General features: G+C 35.8%; 1 protein-coding gene across 1 annotated transcript in view; it reads right to left on the bottom strand.

Annotated features, from left to right (window-relative positions):
• LOC116068889 (zinc finger protein 385D) overlaps positions 1-21,681 on the bottom strand; it is a 170,048-nt gene that overhangs the window by 140,292 nt on the left and 8,075 nt on the right. Inside the window, exon 2 of the mRNA XM_031338993.1 lies at positions 3,562-3,672. Within this exon, the coding sequence (XP_031194853.1) occupies positions 3,562-3,672 (111 nt within the window). The remainder of the gene's footprint in view (positions 1-3,561; positions 3,673-21,681) is intronic.

Raw genomic sequence — 21,681 nt, 5'->3', positions numbered from 1 at the left:
GGAGCAATTATCCTGAATTTTTAGGCTGTCCTAGTATGATCTGCCAACATGTAGAAGTTAGGCAGAAGAGTCAAAGCTCAGTTGAGCAAAGTACTGAACATTCCTCTGTTCTTGAGAAGTAGAGAGAGAGGCCCACAATCTTTTATGAACTCAAACCAGAAGCTGTGTTCTTTCTTCCTCAGAGTCATTTGTAGCAACAAAATCTCTTAACACCTTGATAACATGCAGAGAGACCCTTGTTAGATGTCTTGCCCACAGAACAATAAGGTGACTTATTTCTGTTCTTTCCAGCCACAACGCAAATAGACAACTAGTACACACACTAAAAATGGGTACACAAAAATGTACACACACAGTAAAAATGGGTCAAGCCTGCAGTGGTTAATGATGACCCAGACCTGTAAGCCTAAGTACCATAATAGCTTGGCTACCTTCCTTTGCCCACATGCCATAGAGCTCCCAAAGCAAAATTGTGAGAATAGTATCGAGCTCTCCCAGATAAACATATATGAGGGCCCTGTGACACCTAGAAACACTATTAGTAAATTAAATGGCTATTGTCTTTTAAGAAGAAAATAGGATTATACTTGAGAAGAAAATATTTCCTGTATTACCTGTGCAGGTTAGAGTTAATAGTGATATTTATGAATTTAAGTGTCACTTAGGGTTTATTCAGCAACATTTGTAGTTACTAACCATGATTGCAATATCAATCTAGGAGAGAAGAAATAATCTCTGAAACTGGAAATATCTTCTGGAAAAAAAGTGACTCATCACTGGGAACAATCAAACCAAAGCCCTTGCTTGATATGGTAAGTGGAATTCTATTCAGTGCAAGGTCCAATGGGTGTTAAGTCTCATGACCTGGAAGCATTCTCTGACTCATAATATGCATAATTGCTTTTTAATAGAACGGAAGATATTGACATCAAAATTGTTTCAAGGTGGAGGTACTCATCATATGTGAGAAGGTAGCAAGGTGGTTTAGTGGAGTCTTGTCATCTTTACATGGTAACTTTCAAAATAGAATTTCAATTCAATTTAAGGGGAACAAGAATCATTCAGAAGGCACTTTAAATAATGGTGATAGAAATGTGTTTTCTTGCATCCAGTGTTAAGAAATATGATCACAATTTGCAGCATTGGTATTGAGTCTGAGAGAACACAGTGACCATTCCTGAAACAAGAGCCCCTCATGGAATAAATACCTTTTATCATACCACTTAAATCTTTAGTAATTTAATCCCATTTATAAACTATTCTGAAAAATATAAAATGAACACATACATGAATTTTTAAACAAAGAAATGAACAAAGAAACAAATACAATGTTAACTAAAAAAGCAAAACAACAACAAAACCCAAATAAGTTTACAACTCTTGTTTACATTGTAGGAGGATGCTACATTTTTACAGTAATTGTAATCATTACATATAAATCATTGTTTTATAATATGTTTTTTATGGATTAATCAATTCTGTGATAAACTTAAGTTCCAGCCAAATAAAAATGCTCAGCTTTTATAAACAAATTAATTTAAAAACACCCAAAATATCCTGTGTAAAGAGTTCTTGTTGATGTTTCATTTGAAGCAGCTAATAGATTATTGAAACCATTGCATGAGACTATGGTCTGGTGTTTCTTTCTGTTCTGGCTAAACAAACTCTCTTGTTGAAATCCTAACCCTTTAGGTGATGCATTAGATGAGGCCTTTGTTAATGTGATTAGGTTATAAGTACAGAAACATGCTCCCTGCAGCTCCTTCAATCATTCTCCCTTATTAAAGACTGGTGAAAGTGTAACACCTAAAAGCCAGACAATACATCCTTGCCAGACTCTGTAATTACTAGCAATTTAGGTTTAGAGCTCCCAGCCCCTGGAACCAATATGTTTCTATTGATTATGAAATACCCAAATGCACTAGGACAAGTCTATGGAGTCCAAATGCACCAGGACAGGTCTAGGCAACTACTCTTTTTTCAAGACAGCAGAAGGAATATTTTAATTGCAAGAAAATATTTGAGTTGCATGAGCTAAGAAATCATCAAATAAAAAAGAACTGTTCTGTTTATAGAGGGAATGAACCACTTGTAGAGGCCATATGTATTTCATGTGGCTGGTCACTGCCTATATTGTTCTCAGCAGATGAAATTCTTCATACAGTCTGGCTATTTTGCACAGGTAATGGCATGTAATGACAATTTTGGCACATTGGTTTCTTTAAAAACACAGAAATACCATAAAACTAAGTTTTTTTAGTCCCTGTTGTGGGATCTGAGGCTGTTTCAGATTGTCCATAGCAACTGACTATGATTTGCTTCATGCTCTATCAGGAAAGTGATTTTGCCAGCTGCAGATAGTTTGTAAGATTGTGTGACATTTGAAATTCTAGGAACTTCTCCAAGGTTTATATAAATCTGAGGGCCCTGAGAGGCAGGGTAGGTTAGTTGTTGCTTCGTTACTGTTGGTTGTGGTTGTTTGTGGTTTGTTAAGTATTCATGCACAAAGAGGAAAGAATAAGAAAGAATTAGATACCTAGATGGTAAAGATCAAATATGCCTCCAAGGAATTTGATTCCCCAAACCAGCAGAAAGTAGTCTAACAAAAACGTTGCCTCTTTTCCTTTCTATCCATCTTTCTCTTCTACGTAGTGTCACAGGGTTGAAAGGGTGGAGAAAGATGGAAGAAAGAAGAACCAATAAAATAACAAAAGATAAGCTACAGTAGCAATCCAGGGTGGGAGTCTATTATGATAGCAGAATATGGGCCTTCTATTTGCTCACAGTCTGAGTACAAGGTATCCAATGCCTATTTCTTCCAAACCCACTATTCTTCTTCCTTCTGTAGCTCTCAGGACTACCTTTACCCCAAAGCAGAACTAGGGGTTGAGAATCATAAACACTTTCACATTTGCTACAAGTCAGCATTGGTACTACTAAGATGGATCCACAGTCCACCTTCCTCCTCAACATAGTTGGAAATAGTGTGAACAACCTCCTCAACACTTTAAAACTACCAGGCAGGTCCACAGGTTCTCAGACATCTCCCTTTGATCTTTTAGATCTTTCCTTCTGTGGAATAATCAGTTTACATGGGATTTAAAAGTTAAGATCTTTGGAGTTTCCTGTTCATATGTTGTTCTGAGAACAAACATGTACATGGTGAGAGAGAGAGAGAGAGAGAGAGAGAGAGAGAGAGAGAGAGAGAGAGAGAGAGAGATATTCCACAGCACAGAGTCGGAACTAGGAACTTGTTGATACTGGGTAAAGGGTTTGAAGGCAAAGGTTTAATCTTGGAAAATGATCTGTTTTATTTCTGAGATATAATCTATCGAAATCTTCACTGGCTCTCAATTTAACAAAGCAAATGATACACATTAAGTATTCTTAAGATACCAAAAACAAAACACTAACTTTCAAGTATATCTAGCTGTACATGCAATTTTTCTATAGTAAAAACCAAACATAGTATGGTAAGCTCCCAAGTTATTGAACACATATAGTTACATGTTTTTTCGGATATGGGCATTCTCAGTTGTAGTGATTAAGTGGCACACTCACATCTGAATTAAATCTCAACTGGCAAATGTTGCATGAGATGATTTGCTTTTTCCGATGAGGAAGAGGAACCCCGAATGTATGGTTTATTACAGCTTTCTGAATAGGGTCCATCTGTAAGAATTAAAAAAAACAAAAAACAAACAAACAAAAAAAAGAGAAATAAAGGTTGTCAGTTTCACTGAACACTGCATATTTCAGTAAATCTGTATAACTCCTGTCTATTGCTTATGTTATAAACAACATCTTTACTCTAAGAAAAGGCATTTCTTCTTTCTTTGACTATAGATAACATAAACCCAAAGAGTGGTACGATAAGAAAATGACAAATGTCCTCATTAGTGTCTGCACACTTAGTCATCTTTCCCATTTAGTACGGAACTCTTATCACAGTTTGATAATATTCATGTATAATTAAAGGGTTATGGGAACTCAAATTCTTACTAGTGTAGGCAGCCTAACATTGAATGTGTTTATATCATTGTCGAAACCTGGACTTCTAACCACCTGATCAACAATGAAAATTGACTATGCAACATAACCCAATTTTATTCTAAATTTAGTGTTACTTAGACTTGAAAATTACAGCATGCAAATACCTACATGTCAATCTTCTATGGACTCATATGAGTAAAATCAGTCTAGGTGAAATTTCAGTTACCTCCCTCCCGATCGTATAAGGATGAACAACACCAAGCTCAATGTCACCAGTTCAACTCTGTTAAGTATAATATCCCTTCACCAAGCACTGTCCTAGTTGGAATGGAGTTTAGTGATGATGACTCAAAAAATTTAATGAACACATTTTGTGTGTATGTATAGACAGATACATTGTAAAGTATATGAAAGGGGAAAGTAAACATGAACCTCATACTTTGATAAAAATTATTGACATCATTATATTGGACTTTAAATTTTTATCAATGTACATGTACACACACAGATAACACAGGTGGGTTTTAAACTTAATGTATCTCAAACTGATCTCAAACACATAATCCATTAAATTAACTTTCTTCATGCTGGGGCTGTAGGTGTGCACCACCTTACACATTTAGCTAGAAACATCTGACACATATTCATAGGCATTACTAAATATTTAATGGTGGCCTGAGATAGCTTAAAAATTATTTGACACAGTAAGAGTGAAGAATATATCTAAGAAATTACTCCTAATGTTTAGTTTGTTAAATATGATAGTTTACTAATTCTCCTAGTCAAAAAAATTAGTAAATTGTATGAACCAGTTAGCTGGTATATTAGAGAAATTCCAGGTCTCTGACATTCATAATTCCTCAACTGCTAGTCTAATCTAGCCTTTAAAATATACATTACAAATGGAACTCAGTGTTTTTTAAATGTCTTCCAGGTGTTACCCTTCAGCTTGGCGTTTTGTCAAAAGTTTACAGCAATCAAAGGAAGTCATGGGCATGATCAGACTCATCTTCTGCCTTCCTCTCAGTTGATTATCTCAGTGGGAAATGGAGTGCACACCTGTAGTAGCCAGTTTGAGGCAGGATGATCAAAGCTTTGAGGACATTTTGGGTTACACAGTGAGACCATGTCTCAAAAACACAAATCAAAATAAGCTATATGACATATTTTTCTAACTTCTGGGTGAAATCTAGGCTGGCCCAGTGATTTTTGCGTTCATTTCCAAGTATTAATAAATTACAAGGCCCCCTCTTCCTACTTACTGCTCAGTCTTACCATGTTGCCTTTTAAAAATCCATTCTTGGGTAATATTTGCATATAAGACTTACCAATATTAAGTGTGAGGCCTAGAAGCAACTGCCCAACTTTCTGTCACTGCATTTTAATTTTATGTGGTATACACTCAAAAGGGAGTTTTGTGCATGTCAAGAAAGTGTTCCTGTCACCAAATTTTTGTCATTTACCAAGTTCATATAAATAGTATTTTAGAACATGAGGTTATGGTGATTTCTAAGGGTCTTACAGGTCATAACAGTATCACATATATTCACAGGTTTATCTTCTTTATAACTGAGTAGTGTTTTTTCAAATGACTACGTCACAATGTATTGCTTCATTAACCTGATGACATACATTTGTAGGGACTGCAGCACAGCCTACACACATTACTCTTCAGTCTTAAAAAGTTAAAATCATTCTTAAATTCAATTCAGGTTCTTTACTTCTCAGAGAAAATAATAAAGAGCGATAGGCCCTTTCCTTCACTTGGGCTTGCTACAGGTCAGTGGTAGGAAAGGAAGAGTGCTGGTGTAGAATTCTTCTCCATATGCACTGCCATGTTTTGCATCCCAGGTAAGTTTTTATCACTTCCTCAAGCCCCACTCATTCCTATTTCCACAGGAACAAAAAGACCAATGCACCAAGTTTGAGAGCTGAGAGGCTGCACAGACAACTCAGTCTGCTTCGTGGGGTTAGCCTTACACCTATTAAAATGCCATGCCACACATCTACAGCACAAATACAAAATTATTTCTCCCGCATCCTTCAGGTGAAAGGCAGAAGGGGGGTGCTAATTCAGAGACAAGTATTCAGTGCACAAAACAGACTCATTTTTCTCAGAGCAGAAAGTGAATTTTCTTTGTGACCCATTATGCTTTAATAAATAATGATTGAGGGACACTACAGTTCTCCTATAATGATACTTTTTAAAACATAAACATCCTGTGTATTTATATCAAAGATGTGCTCCACAAATACATAGCACTGGTTTTTATCTCATAATGGTGAGCAGGGTATTACGGTGTTTCTTTAACACTGGAGGGGGATGTCTACATTCAATCCAGATTTTTTTGTGAGACCTATTTCAGATTCGGATACTGCATGCAAATGCAACATAATGTCAAATTCTTTTGTCTGAATTGATTGGTGCTCTGATAACTGTGACTAAAACATCGGATTTTAAAATGCAAAGTGTCATATTATTAAGCTCTTATTTCATTTCCCTATATACTTTGTGGGGTGGGGAAATTATAAACTGAATTGTATCTTATAGATGGATGTCATAAATTATACAGGACATCATTAAAAACTCTTATAACTTCACAAATCTAGACACACAAAATTACTAAAATCAAACAACTTTAACAAGTAAAAATTTATAGTAATGTCCTATATAAAAGAGCATACATTGAGTCATTTTGAAGGGCAGAGGCTAAATAATAACTAGTTCTAATGCTAAATATTTAACTAAGCAACATATGACATGATGTGCACTACAGCCAGAACTTACTATCAGACCTGGGGACTGTCACACAGCCACTTTATCAATTTTCCTAAAGTTACAAATAGTTATGATATTTGCTTATAAAGAAGATCATATGCATTATCATTCTGTAAATCAGAGGATGTCATCTGTTAAATAATCATATCATCAATGCCTGCATATCATCATAAAAATTCTACAAAATGGGTATGATAATTTAAAAGAGGAATTCTTAGCTGGGCAGTGGTGGCGCACGCCTTTAATCCTAGCACTTGGGAGGCAGAGGCAGGTGGATTTCTGAGTTTGAGGCCAGCCTGGTCTACAGAGTGAGTTCCAGGACAGCCAGGGCTACACAGAGAAATCCTGTCTCAGAAAACAAAAGAGAGAGAGACAGAGATTCTTGGGTCAAATGTACTTTAGAAAAAAAAATCAGAATCCCAACATAGACATTGTGAGTATACAATGAGATAGAGATATCTACAATAAATGTGTTTAAATGATGACTTCTACAGTGTAAACATAGCTTTTCTCTACTGCTTTTAAATTTGTCCTGATTTTCCTATGTAAAGGGGACTGTGAGAAAAGAAATTTATCTTGGCTCTTACTCTTGCTTCCCTCTTGCTTCTCTCTTGTTCTTCCTCTCCCCTCCCCCCCCCCTTTCTCCACATGCTGTTGACCAGGGCTGGCCTCTGTTTCTCTATTCTCTCTGCCTTTCTCTGCCTCTCCTCCCCTCTTAACTCCCCTGCCCATACCAAAAATAAATTATATTCTATACTAAAAAAGAAAAGAAAAAGAAAAAAGAAATGAAATTTATCCTGAATGTGTGAATGAAATAAATAAAGGACACAGAACAGACACTGTAAAATAGAGAAATTTCATGCATGGAGCCTTGAAACATACCCCAAGGACAAAACATGACACTCAGAAAAAAGGAGAGGAGAGGGTAAAACTCACGTGGTTATACAGTGGTGTCCTTGTCTTATTTTTAAAATTTAAAGGGCAAGCTTTCAAAATTCATTTACTTGGTCCCAAATACAAATAAAAGAGAAGAATGAAACACTACCTATTTCTTTCCTCATTTCTAGAGCAAAATTACATTTCAGACTCAGCCTAAGGCCTTATTTGAAGCCAAATGAGTGTGTTTTTCTTCATTTCGGACTTAAGGCACTTTGTATTTCCATCTGTAACCCAGGATTTTAATACTTCCCCTCTGGGCTTTGTGTTAAGCAGATTTATAAATGAACATGCCCCAGAAGTTATAGTTCCATGCCTACTTCTCTTCTTATGGTCTCTTGCCATTTGAGCATGGAAGAAGTTTAACCCTAAGTTGACATTTCTGCTGTGAAATAACTCCTATCCTGTTGTTCTATTATTGTCATGGCTTTTAGATTTTTAATCAAAGTATAAGAGCTTAAATGTCAAGAAGTCTGGAAATGCAATGGCTCTCTTTTTGGCTGATATTTCTAGCAATCCCAAACAACCATTCTAAAGCTGATACTCAGGAACACTTCTTGGGAGCTGTGGGTCAAATATGGAAGATTTTTAGGTCTTCACACACATTGATGCTTGAAGCAAGACACCTTTCAATGTGTAATTTAAATTCAAGACCTCTAAATCCTGTAAGCTTTTCAATTTTTAAGTATTTATGTACTTATTTATCACATGTGTATATGGTTGTTCATGTAAACATGCCATATTATACTTGTGGAGGACAGAGAATACCTTAAAGGAGTCAGGTTTTTTCCTTATTCTATCTGGGTTCAAAGAATTGTCATCAAACTTAGTGGCAAGCCTCTTTAAACAGTGAACCATCTATTTGAACTGTATCTCTTTTAATTATAATGATTCATTCATTAATTATTTTGTGTTGGAATGTGTGTGTGTGTGTGTGTGTGTGAGAGCATGCGCACAACTTAACACGCATGTGGGGACTAAAAGAAGATATCTACTACTCCTATGTAAATCATGGAGATCACATTCAGGTGATCATGCTGGGTGGCAAAGACCTTTGGAAGATGAACCATCTTGCCCACCATGGCAACTTAATATTAATTATTATATTCATTTATTAGCAAAATATATGAACAACAAAGAATATGGAAGAAATATCTATAACATCTAAGTAAAGAAAATAGCTTGGATTGTAGAACAGCTTTAGAAATAACAATGGAAAAGATCAATCAATATCAATGAAAAATTGTTAGAGTTGAGTAAATGTCAAAGTATGGAAGTATGACTGAATGTCTAATCAAAACATAATATGCACTGTTTATTGCAAAAGCAGAAGTAGAAAGAAGGACATAATTTTTCACATGGCTGCTTACCAAAAGTAATGGCAGTAATGAAACATTTCTTAATACACCCAAATAAATTACTCAAAAAGTGATTTTGCAAGCCAAATATTCATGCAAATACAGGAAAACTCAGATCCTCTCACTTGAGAAAACAGCATTTTCATAAACTCTGTAGACATTTTTTAAAAAAACACTCCTTTAATCCCAGCATTTGGGAGGCAGAGGCAGTCAGATTTCTGAGCTCAAGGCCAGCATCGTCTACAGAGTGAGTTCCAGGACAGCCAGGACTACACAGAGAAACCCTGTCTCGAAAAACTAAAAAAAAAAAAAAAAAAAAAAAAAAAAGGAAGCATACATTTCCTCAGGCTCTGCTTGTAGGACATATTAATCAAAGGAAAAGTACAAATTAACAATATTTTTTCTTGCCTAATAACTAAAAGGAAAAAGGTTTAGTAACTGCTGTAGCAGCCAGCGCAGTTCTTAGTAACACAATTGGTTTTCATCTCAGAGAGTTTGTGATCCCCAAGGAAGAAGGGAAGAGTTCAAGGAAGTGATACATTCAGAAACCAGAAGAGAGACAAATTGAACTGAGCGTTCACTGACAAGCCTGTAAGATCTTTAAATAGTTTTGAGACTTTAACAAAATGAAATTTGTGACATTTGTAAATAAAGTAAACATGACCACAGAGCTACATTCCTGCTTCTGTAATTTTTGGGGAAAATGTTTAAAAACACATACTTTCCCTTGTATTTCTGGATTTCCCTTTTGTACACTTCACTGTACAATGCTCTGGAGGATATCTGAGGATACCTGGACAGATCTCTTACAAACTCATCTGTAGGAAACCTGTATGATGTCTTCATGCCTAAGTTTCAAGACAAATATGCACTTCACTGTGCAGGACAATTTATCCTGACACAGGACACCATGAGCCGTGTTCATTGCTGTTTTATTCATAATATCTAGAAAACTGGAAAGAACCTAGTTATCCCTCAACAGAAAATTATAAAGAAAATGTGGTACATTTACCCAATGGAGTATCACATAACTGTCTTAAAACTGACATTATGAAATTTGCAGGCAAATGATGAAACTAGAAAAAAGTCAGCTTGAATGAGAAAGAGAAGGAATTATATTCAAATTGTTTTTTATGGTAAAAAAAAACTATACTTAACATAAGGGGGGAAAAGCCTATTATAAATACTGGCCAAAGAAGAATGAGTTTTGTTTAAGATAATTTTCAGTTGTCCTTAATTTGCTCTAATTTTTCCAGTGGATATAATGTGGCATGAGGATTTTATATTTTTTTTTTCTTTTTGGTTTTTTGAGACAGGGTTTCTCCGTGTAGCCCTTGTTGTCCTGGAACTCACTCTGTAGACCACGCTGGCCTTGAGCTCAGAAATCTGCCTGCCTCTGCCCCCCAAGTGCTGGGATTTCCATGCTAAAATGATTATAACATCTACTAGTTAGAAAATTCGAAATATAATCTAATATCTACCAAGAATAATTGACTTTAGACAAAATGGCAATGAGTAAGAAATCTACTTAATCTGAGACAACTGTAAACATACTTTATAAGAAAAACTAACTTCAACTCAATACTATATATGATATAACTGCATCATTTTATGGGTAATTATATCTATATAAAATAAAATTTGCTTTAAAAATAGTCATAAGGTTACCACAACTTTTCAATAAAAGTTGTGTTTTTAAAGTGGAATTCAACTGAAGAAAGATGAATGTTTTTCAAATATTTAGTAATTTTAAAGGAGGAAGAAATTTTGATTTCTCAAATGATAGCTTTTACTGTAAACAAAACAAGTGTACTATTTGAACTCTTTGCCTTTATACAATACTGATATATCACTTAATATTCTATAAATTTAGCCTTTATTTGTTAACCAAATAAGTTTTCACTAGTTTGACTGACTCCTTTGCAACCTCACATGTTAGGCACTGCAATCTGGGTTGCTGTGTGCAGCTGCCTCTCAGCGTCATGGAATCTTTATAAATAAAATTAAATAATTATTTTTTTCAAAATCTTTAATAATAATGATGGTTGTTATAAAACCTTGGCATGCAGCCAGGCAGTGGTGGTGCATGCCTTTAATCCCAGCACTTGGGAGGCAGAGACAGGCAGATTTCTGAGTTCTAGGCCAGCCTGGTCTAGTGAGTGAGTTCCAGGACAGCCAGGGCTACACAGAGAAACCCTGTCTCAAAAAAAACAAAACCAAACAAACACCTTAGTATGTTTGCCACAGAAATTTTAGCACAGAAAATTTTGTACAGTTCTAGCTCTGAATCTTATCTTGGGAACCCAGTAAATTCAGAAATTAACTCATAATAAAACATCTTAACTAATTTTACTGTGGTTCATTGAACCTACAAAAAGACAGGTTGTTAAAGGAACTGGTACTCTACGGCCCAACCTTGACAAGGCTTTCTACCAAACTGTACTAAAATCAGAGTTCAACAGGTGGCATTAATGTCGGAAGTTTCCTAGCTTTTAATATATCTGGTATGTTCTAGAAATAACAGCATGTCTTTTCAATGAAGTTCTCTGCTACATGAGAAAAAAAGTAGATAGTGCTCTTCTAGAGGATCAGAGCTCTGTTCCCAGAATCTGTGTCAGGAAGTTCACAAAAGCCTGAAACGCTAGATTCTCTGTGGACTCTGAAGGTACCAGCATTCATATGTGCATTCACTGACAGGTGTACATATATTTTTTTACACATTTTATTAAAAATTAAGTAAATCTTTAAAAGTCATCATCCAGGAGGTAACAGTATACATCAATTTTTATATCATGAGAGTTTTATTTTCCTGACTGTTGATATCATTATACAGCATGATAATATGTTTAGGTAGGCCTAAACTAAAAAGGTGAAAATTTTAATAGGTAAGCATAACCAGACTTCATCTTTTCATGTTCTTTCACAGAGATGTTCAAAGTTTTATCTAAATATGCTACATTTATTTTACAAGTATGCCTAACATTATTCTATTTGCCTGCTTGGTTCTATACATTTGAGTAAAGTCCACAAATTTCCTGCTTAAAGTTATATATTTTTTCCTAAATTTTTAATTCTCAACCTGAACTTAAATTTCTAAATATTCACATATTTCCAAATGAAGTGCCTGCTTTGGGTTCCATCTACCCTTCTAGGAGATGTACAGATGCCACACTGATGTTGGATAACAAATAATGAATGTCATCATTGTTCTTATGTGGTCAGTGTTGGGGTCTGCTAGCTGGAAGATGTGATATGATTCATTTTTGGCTCCCTGGTCCTATCACTGAAATCTAAGTTCATTTAGTGACACAGTTTTTGCTAGAATGAATGTCTATGCAGGATGTCAGTAGGTTATACCAACAGAGTCAGAAGAGGACTTCAAATACCCTTACAGGTGGTTGTGAGCTGGGTGATTGTGGGTTCTGTGAACCCTATCTCAGTTCCCAAGAGCAGCAAGAGTTTGTAATTCAGAAACCTTCGCCCCTGTGTCCCCTAAAACATGTTATAAATATAAATATACTGAACAATATTCTGGAATGTTAACATTATGTTCTTGCTCCCAAAAACTTAGTATCTAAACATGTGGAATAAAAATTTGCCAGTAAGGATGACCACTAATTACACCTTACTATGCAATGTTTCATTAAGCATCCAGCATTCTAAACTCTGTTTTAATGTGAAGAAGATGACTAAGAATTGTGATACTTCTCTCAAACCTTCTGCAAATTCATAGTGAGAACTTCCTTCTTGAAATATGCAATTCCTTCTATAACAAAAATAATGCATGACAAATAAAGTTATGTTTGCATCCTCCTCTGTAGATGAAATTGACATTGAATTTTAAATGAACTTTCTTAACAAGTTATCCAATCCCATTGGATAACAATTTTAGTTTATAAAAGGAATCTTAGCCCTTAAAACAAAAATGTAAAAACAGAACAAAACCAAACAAAGAAAAAAACCAATAGAGACAAAGTAAAGAAAGTATAGTAGTGCCGAGCAACTCAGCTAATCACTTGACGTAATGCTCTGGTTCCTGCCACTTCTACAGTGGTCACTGACTCTAACATAAGCACACCAGGAATCAAGGGCCACACTTAAGCTGAGCTAAACAACAAACAAACAAACAAACAAACAAAACGTTCAATGACAACAAACCAGGCACAATATAACAACTGGGACAGACTTCCCTGTGATCTTTTATGGTAGGAATCCATGTAGGCATAAAGGTAATAAACACCGAGATCAAATAGATGAAAGCAGGCAGCTATTCATAGAAAATGAGGAGACAAGGATGGTTCTGAAGAAATACTATATCCTGAAGTATAAATTATCAGTTAGGTAAACAACATGAAATGACTTTTTAGAGTACACTTGCTAAATTTTTCACAAATTGGTTTCCTCTTTAATGAAAGGTGTGTTTGTATTTGTATGTATGTCAGTGTGTGTGTATGCACATGTGTATATGAATGGATGCACACATATGAAGTCATATGTTTCTTTGCACATGTGGAGCCCAGAATAGCTCTTTTAATTATATTTATCAGAATTTTTACTTTATTATATTTTAAATGTTATTATATTTTACAAATTTATTTTGAAATTGTTAATTATGTGTTAATGTATGTGGATTGTGAAAATGATCAGTACCTTTTAAAAGATACAATCAATAAGTTGAATTTTACCCATGTAAATGTATCAGTGGTTACATACACATGAATGCAAATGTCCAAGGAAGCCAAAATAGAGTACTTGATCTCTACCCACTACCCCAACTGGCATTACAAGTGGTTGTAAGTTGTCCAACATTGTTCCTAAGAACCAAACTTGGGTCCTCAGGGAGAACAACAAAAGTGCTTAACTTCTAAGTCACATCGCTAGAATCAACAATGTGGAATTAGAGATAGTTTTCATTATACAGGGTCATAAAACAATACAATGGAATACTACTCAGCTATTAAGAATGAGGACACCCTGTGTTTTGCAGGCAAATAGATGGAACTACAAAATATCATCCTGAGTGAGGTAACTCAGACTCAAAATGACATGCATGGTATGTACTCACTGATAAGTGGATATTACACCCCCCCCCAAAGTACCAAATACCCAAGATACAGTCCACAGAACTCAAAAAGGTCAACAAGCTGAAGGGCCCAAGTGAGGATGCCTCAGTCCCACTAGGGAGGGAGAAGAAAGCAATCACAAGTGGGGAGGGAGAGACCTGGGAGGAAAAGTGGACAGAGGTGGAGGGAAGCTAGAACCTCATCTGGTATTGGGTAAAGGAAAAGGACTGAAGCCCAGGGCCAGCAGAAAGAATGGAAACAGGCAACCTAGGAAGGTGGGAAGTTGGGAGGACCCTCTATAATGCACCAGGAACCTGGGATGTGAGAGACTCTCAGGTCTCAAAGTGAGGGACCTTTGATGAAATACCCAACAATAGGGAGAGGAATCTTATAGAGCCCACTTCCAGTAGGAAGTCAGGGCATCAAATGAGGGAGGGGGTTGCCATCCCACAGTCAGAACTCTGACCCATAATTGTTCCTTTCTGAAAGAATTACAGGGATGGAAATGGAAAGTATTCTGAGGAAAAAAAATGTCCAGTGACAGGCCCAAAGTGGGATCCAGCTTAGGAGGAGGTCCAAAGGCCTGACACTATTACTGATGCTATAGGCAGCTAGCAAAAAGGGAGCTAGGATGACCGCACTCTGGAAAACCCAACAAGCAGCTGAAAGAGTCAGATGCAGATACTAGCATTCAACCAATGGACAGAAGCTGTGGTTGAATTAAGGAAAGGTTCAAAGAAGCAGAGTAGGAGGGCAACCCTGTAGGAGAACCTGCAGTCTCAATTAATCTGAACCCCTGGCTCTCTCAAAAAGGCAGCATACACCAGCTGATATGAGGTCCCCAACACAAATACAGCAGAGGAATTCCAGGTCTGGGTTTAATCAGAGATGATGCACCTAACCCTCAATAGACTAGAGGCCCCAGAGAGTTTACAGGTCAGGTGGGGTGGGGGCTGGGGGCTAAGGACATCCTCAGGGAAACAGAGGTGTGGGGAGGAGGTATAGGATGTAGAACCATCAGAGGGTGGACAGGGGCTGGGGGAGAATAAAGTCTAGAGTGTAAAAAAAATTTTAAAAACTAATAAAAAAAAGAAAATAATCCTATAAAATTAAAATAGGGGTATCACAAGACAAGTACAGTCTTATGAAGTGCATGACCACCAACCTAGCTACAGAGAAACAACAGTATATCCAGAGAAGGATGAATAATCGCTACTTTCATGTGAACACATGATAAGAACAGATAAAATAAGGTGCAAGGAAATCTCTCATAAACAACACAGTGATCCAGCAAAATTCTATTAGGAACAGGGAAGAAAATAAATGAACAAAGAGTAATCTAACCAACAAGAACAACCATAAAGATACAAGAGGATTTTTCAAAAACTTCAGATAGATGTAAGTGACCTCAACTCACCAAGAAAGAAAGTCAGAAAAGAGAACTGAGTCAGAATATCATATTCAACTTTTTATCTAGAAACAACATACTAGAACACATACCCACAACTTTGGGCTAAAGAAGGAGTATCAACCTACAAAGTATATGGAAGTAAAAAACAATTTGACACAGCTTTTCTAATATCCAGTAAAACAGATCGCAAACCAGAAACCACTCAGAAATAGTAAAAACAACACCGGTACATACTAACAAATTAAATAAGAAGTTAGAATAATTGCAAAAAAAAAACCAAAGCTGTATGTTCAGGACTTCCAGTTTCATAAAACACTCTAATCAGAAGAAAAGGACTGGACTTAGTAAGTAATGCTGGAGGTGTCAATATCCACTCTCATGTTTAGCTAAGACATCGGAATTAAAATCAGCAAAGATGAGCTAGCGTAAATAGCTCAGTGGATAAATATGCTTTCCACCCAGCCTGCTGACCTAAGACCATTCTCTAGGACTTAAATGGCTAAAGAAGGGAACTGGTTCTTATATGTTGACCTCTGAGTTCCACATATGGAACATGACACTTGTACATGCATGCATGCATGCATATCTCTCTCTCTCTCTCTCTCTCTCTCTTTATCTCTCTCTTTCTCTCTCTCTCCACACACACACACACACACACACACACACACACACACACACACACACACACATTTCCAAAAGAAATGGAGTACACATTCTTTACATTACTCAAATGAAATGCCTGTGAAATAGAGCACATTCCAGACCAAAATATACATCTTACTTCCCACAAAAGGCAAAACTGTCACAACTTATCACATCTTGTAAAATAAAACTAGAAATCAACACTACTCAGCTACATGGAGAAAGAACATTATGTTTTAGATGACTACTGAGTTACTGAATAAGCCAGAGAGGAAAAGTTAAACATTTTTGGAATCAAATGAAAATAAAATCAAAATCATCAGCTCTTTGAAGTATAGCTAAGGCAGCTTGAAAAAAATATTTACAGCTGTGAATGATCACATTTAAAGACTGCCAATAAATAAGGAGATCTTATTCAAGATCTTAGAAAAACAAGAATAAAACAAACCCAAATTAATCATCAAAAATAATAAAGATCAGGGTAAGAGTTAGAACAATGGAGCTTAAAGAACATATCTGGCTGAGTAGTGGTGGTGCATGCCTTTAATCTGAGCCTGGCATAAAGTGAGTTACAGGACATTCAAAGCTACATAGAAAGAAAGGAGGGAAAGGAGGAAGGGAAGGAGGGAGAAAGAAAGGGGGAAGGAGGGAGCGAAGAGGGAAGGAAGGAAGGAAAGGAAAGAAGGAAGGAAGGAAGGAAGGAACGAAGGAAGAGAAAAGAATAATATTTGAATAGGTCAAACTCAAAGTTTTCCCTTTGAAAAAGGAAATGAGACTAGTCAATCTTTAAGTAAGCTAAGGAAGGGAAAGACCCAAATTAACAAAATAAGATATGAAAAAGGATGCATTATGACAGAGTACACTGAAATCCATCTGACCATCACAGAACATTGGGAAACGTCCATTATATTGAAAAAGGAAAAATCTACAATAAATGAAAATGGATGATATAACTTCCTAAGATTATGTAGAAAGTTATAAGTAAATTGACACATAACAACCAATGTGTTTAAAGTCATAATAAAAATGCTTCTCCTCAAATAAAGCCCAGGATCATACAGGTTCACTGATGAAACCTATCCAATCATTAAACATGAGCCAACACAGGTACTTTTCAAGCTTTTCCAAAAAATAGAAAAACAATAAGTACTAATGAAATAATTCAACAAAGGCAGCATTATCCAAATATCAATAGAAGATAAAGTGTAAAACAACACAAAAATGAAAATATAGATTATTTTTCCTAATGAATCTATGTTCTCAATAAACCAAAAGTTCTCAATACAGTCCAAAAAACAATCATGTTTATTAGCTTGGTAGTTCAGCTTGCTATCTTATACAACTCAGGACATACTGCCCAGGTATGATATCACCCATAATGGGCTGGGTCCTTCAATATCAATCATTAATTAAGAAAATGATTTCACATGCTTGCCCACAGTCCAATCTTACAGAGGAATTTTATCAGTTGTGGTTCTTTCTGCTCAAATATGTCTAGGTTTATATCAGGTTGCAGAAATTAACCAGAACACAAACTTTAAAAAAATGCACAAGAAATTACTAAACAATTTTGTTGGAGGAGAGCTACATAGAACTCAAGATAGGAGCAAAATTGCCTTTACAGAACAGTCCTTCTCCTAAATTCTCAGTAGTTTTAATCAGTCATTGCTTTAAGATCTTCAAGTCTCAGTTGAATGAAGAGATTCTGATGAACTACAATTACTACCTTCTTTCAGAATGTTACCTTTTTAAATAATTCATGATATTTTATGATTTTTTTTAGAATGTGTAGTGCCAATGTTTAAAGATAAGGGGCCAACTGACTGAAGAATCTATTAATAATTTAGCTATATCTGCAAGATCAAGACAGATTCATTAAACAATGAGCAAACTTATAAAGATACTTTGTAAAACATACTTAAAGAGCATTTAAAAAGAATTAAATAAGTGAAGGCTATATTATATTTATGAATATGAAGATTCAATATAATAAAGAGTCATATTTTTTTCTCCAAATTGAAGTAAGTCAAGGTCTGTCTTTCTGTCTCTGCCCCTGTCTCTCTCTTTCTGTCCCTTTGTCTCTCTTTCTCTCTCACACACACATATACACATACAAACACACACACAAACACACACATACACACACAAATAACTGTTCAAAAATCTACACAGGATTAAAAGGAACCAAACAAATATAAACCTCTATTTTAAAAAATGAGAATAGGAACAACCCATGGGTAACAAGCTTTATTATAAATGTCTTTATTATAAAGATCTCTCATAATGTTGATATTCATTCTAGGAATCTGAAATTGACTCCTGTAAAATACCTGAACGTAGATCTGCTGTACACATGTAATATGGCCATTCATACCTCCACTCAGTAGCTATTACTAAGCAGTGATAGTGGGTGGGGATTTTTGATACGCAAAACAGAGGGAAATATCTATCTTAGAAGCAAGGCATGGTACTACACACTTTTAATATAGCTTCAATAGGAGGAAGCAGGAGGACCCTATGTGTGAACAAACTGAGCTACATAATGAAAACTATTTCAAAAATGATGAGAGTAATAGACACATATAACCCCGCTTTCAGTATGTCAACGTGCTAGCTCCTATGACAGGCACACATTGTCATCTAAATCAGATAGAATGAGTCACTAATGAATTACTCATCTATATAAAACATTGCAATTGATTTTGTACCACATGTTACACAAACAAATGAGATGGAAAAAAATCAGAAGACGATAGTGTTTCAGTATTCTAAACATAAGAAAGCACTGTAAATATTTTAATTATTGTCAGTTTTTTATTATGGGGATTGAGCCCAAGACCTTCTACATGGTAGCTCTTGCTCTAAGAAGGAACAACCTTCTAAAACTTAATTTATGAGATAATACCTTGCAAAAATTGCCCAGTGTGGTCTTGAACTTGCCTCTGTCTCCCAAGGAAACCATTTTTTAAAGAAGAAAGCTAAAGAGAAAATTCAATTTTAAAAAAATTGTCCTGTAAAATTCATTGTGAATAGAACAAAACAATAAGTAGCAAATTTGCCAAATGGTTAATGTCTATCATACAATAAACTCCAGCCAACAAATGAGAAAGAATTTATCTGGTTTGAATAAAAGATTGCCCCATAGGTTCATAGACTTTCAAACTTGGTCATCAGGGAGTGACACTATATGAAAGAATTAGGAGGTGTGGCCTTCTTGGAGGAGTGTTTCACTGGAAGTGTGCTTTGACATTTCAAAAGCTCAATTTTAGTCTCCAGTTTCTCTCTTCCTGCTACCTGAGGATCTTGATGTAAAACTCTCAGCTACTTCTCCAGCACCATATCTGCCTGTGTGACACCATTTTTCCCACCAGAATGATAATAGATTAAAGCCACTGAAACCATAGTAGCCCCAATTAAATGACTTATTTTATAAGAGCTGCTGTGGCCATAGTGTCTCTTCACAGAGATTAAACACTGACCAGGACACAATTATAGTCTGATAATACAGATTATGACAGTAAACAGATAAGGAAAAGTTCATGTTAAGAAAAACAAAAGAAATTGATCTATCATGTTAGTAACTAGAGAAATTATTATTCATACAAAATGAGGTCAGGATTTTATTGTTCAATAGATTGCCATGATGATTTTAAAATATATGTACTGACCATTGATGAAGATTTAGGAAAACAATGATGCCTTGTGCATCTAGGGAGGGAATGTAAAAACTAGAACATGTGTCATAACTTCTACAGAAGGTAAGATCCTAGCACTATGTAAACCATGATTCTACTCCTAAATAATAGGTAAAGAGAAACTCTATGCAACTATGAATAATGCAACTATGTGCAAGGTATGTATGAGTGTTAAGAGAAGCTGTTTCTGTAAATAGCAAGGATCTAGGTATCCCTCTGAGTCAAAGCAGGCCTGAAGTCCATTCATGAATTAGATGAGCTATGCAGCATGATGAGCAAGGGAGTACAGATATATGTTTCTATGGGGCTGACTCTCAGACAGCACCACTGCCTGGAAAGATATATAAGGACAGCCACTATATATGTGTGTGTGTGTATAAAATGTGATATTCCCAAAAACACAATCTGTTATTCAAAGTAATACTTTAGTACTTTTTGCCTACATATTTTAATTCATCATTTGAAACTACATACATGTGTACAATTAATTTTGATTATATCCACTCCCAATCCCTCTCTCTACCTTACCTGAGGCCCCCTGTAGAATGTCTCCTTCCCACTTTTTTTCCTCTCATTTTTTTTTATAAGAAGTTAGTGCTGCCCATACAAACATTTGTGTAGAGTCACTCGCTGAGCTATATAGAACCTAATATTGGGCATCAATATAAAGAAAAGTGACTCTCTGACTTCTGCAGCCATAAATTGCCAATAGTAACGAGTAGGGGCTCTCCTTGTTCTGCTAGAAATATTCACTGGCTGGATCTTGTACAGGCAAAAACTGCGGCTGTGGGCTGATATCTGTGCAACTGTCATATCATGTCCAGAGGACCAATTTTATAGTTCTCCTTTCCATCCTCTAGTTCTTATATTCTTTTTGTCTCTCCTCAGTGATGTTCCTTGAGCCTTGGTGGGTGGGGGATGATATAGGCATCCCAAGGGATTTTTTAACATAATAAAAAGTTAAAATAATAATTGAAACTCATTTCTCTTATTTTTATTCTGTCATATGTGAAACAGTGTCTCTTGTAATCTAGGCTAACCTCCAAATTACTTTATAACCAAGGATATATTAAACTCCTAATCCTCTTGCCTCTGCTTCCAAAGTCCTGGGATTAGAAGTATGCCTGGACAAGTATGTGTGTCTAGATTTTGAGGTATTTTAAAAGAGTGTCTCAATATGTTGCAGAAGCTGCTCTTGAACTCTTGATCCTCTTGCTTCATTCTCCAAAATGCTGGCATTAGATTTTGTTTGTTTGTTTGTTTGTTTGGTTTGATTTGGTATTGTATCACCACCAAAGGTTCAAATAGTGATTATGGCTCACTAGGAGGCAAGGATCTGAAAACACGAACAGCAAGAAATATAAATTACTTGAAAACAAATGTCTAACCAAATGCCCATGAAATCTAAGACAGCGATGAATGCATCTCAAAATAAAGTTGTAAATGTAAAATATTGTGAGGTTTAGTTGTATGACTGTCTGGCAGGAACTTTCTAAATGATAATATTGTAAAACAATATCACATATTAAATGTATATTTGTTCTCGTTGTGGCACCCATGGTTTCAGTGTTACAGTAGTGTGTGGGTGCCAGTGAGTTATCTTCCAAGTGCAGAGAGTTGAACTGGCACCATCAGATGTTATAGACGCTTGTGGTGGCAGCTTGGCAAGGGAAACGCAGCAACTATCAATAATGTTTAACCAGCATTGCAATCAATAGGTACTTAACTTTATTTAAAAGACAGGTAAGTATTCTTCATTGATTGTTAAAAGTACTTCCATACCTTATCTCTATCTCATACTTTA

Source organism: Mastomys coucha, unplaced genomic scaffold (genome assembly GCF_008632895.1).
Source record: "Mastomys coucha isolate ucsf_1 unplaced genomic scaffold, UCSF_Mcou_1 pScaffold22, whole genome shotgun sequence".
In the NCBI taxonomy this organism is placed as follows: Eukaryota; Metazoa; Chordata; class Mammalia; order Rodentia; family Muridae; genus Mastomys; species Mastomys coucha.
This window is presented reverse-complemented; position numbering and strand designations above follow the sequence as displayed.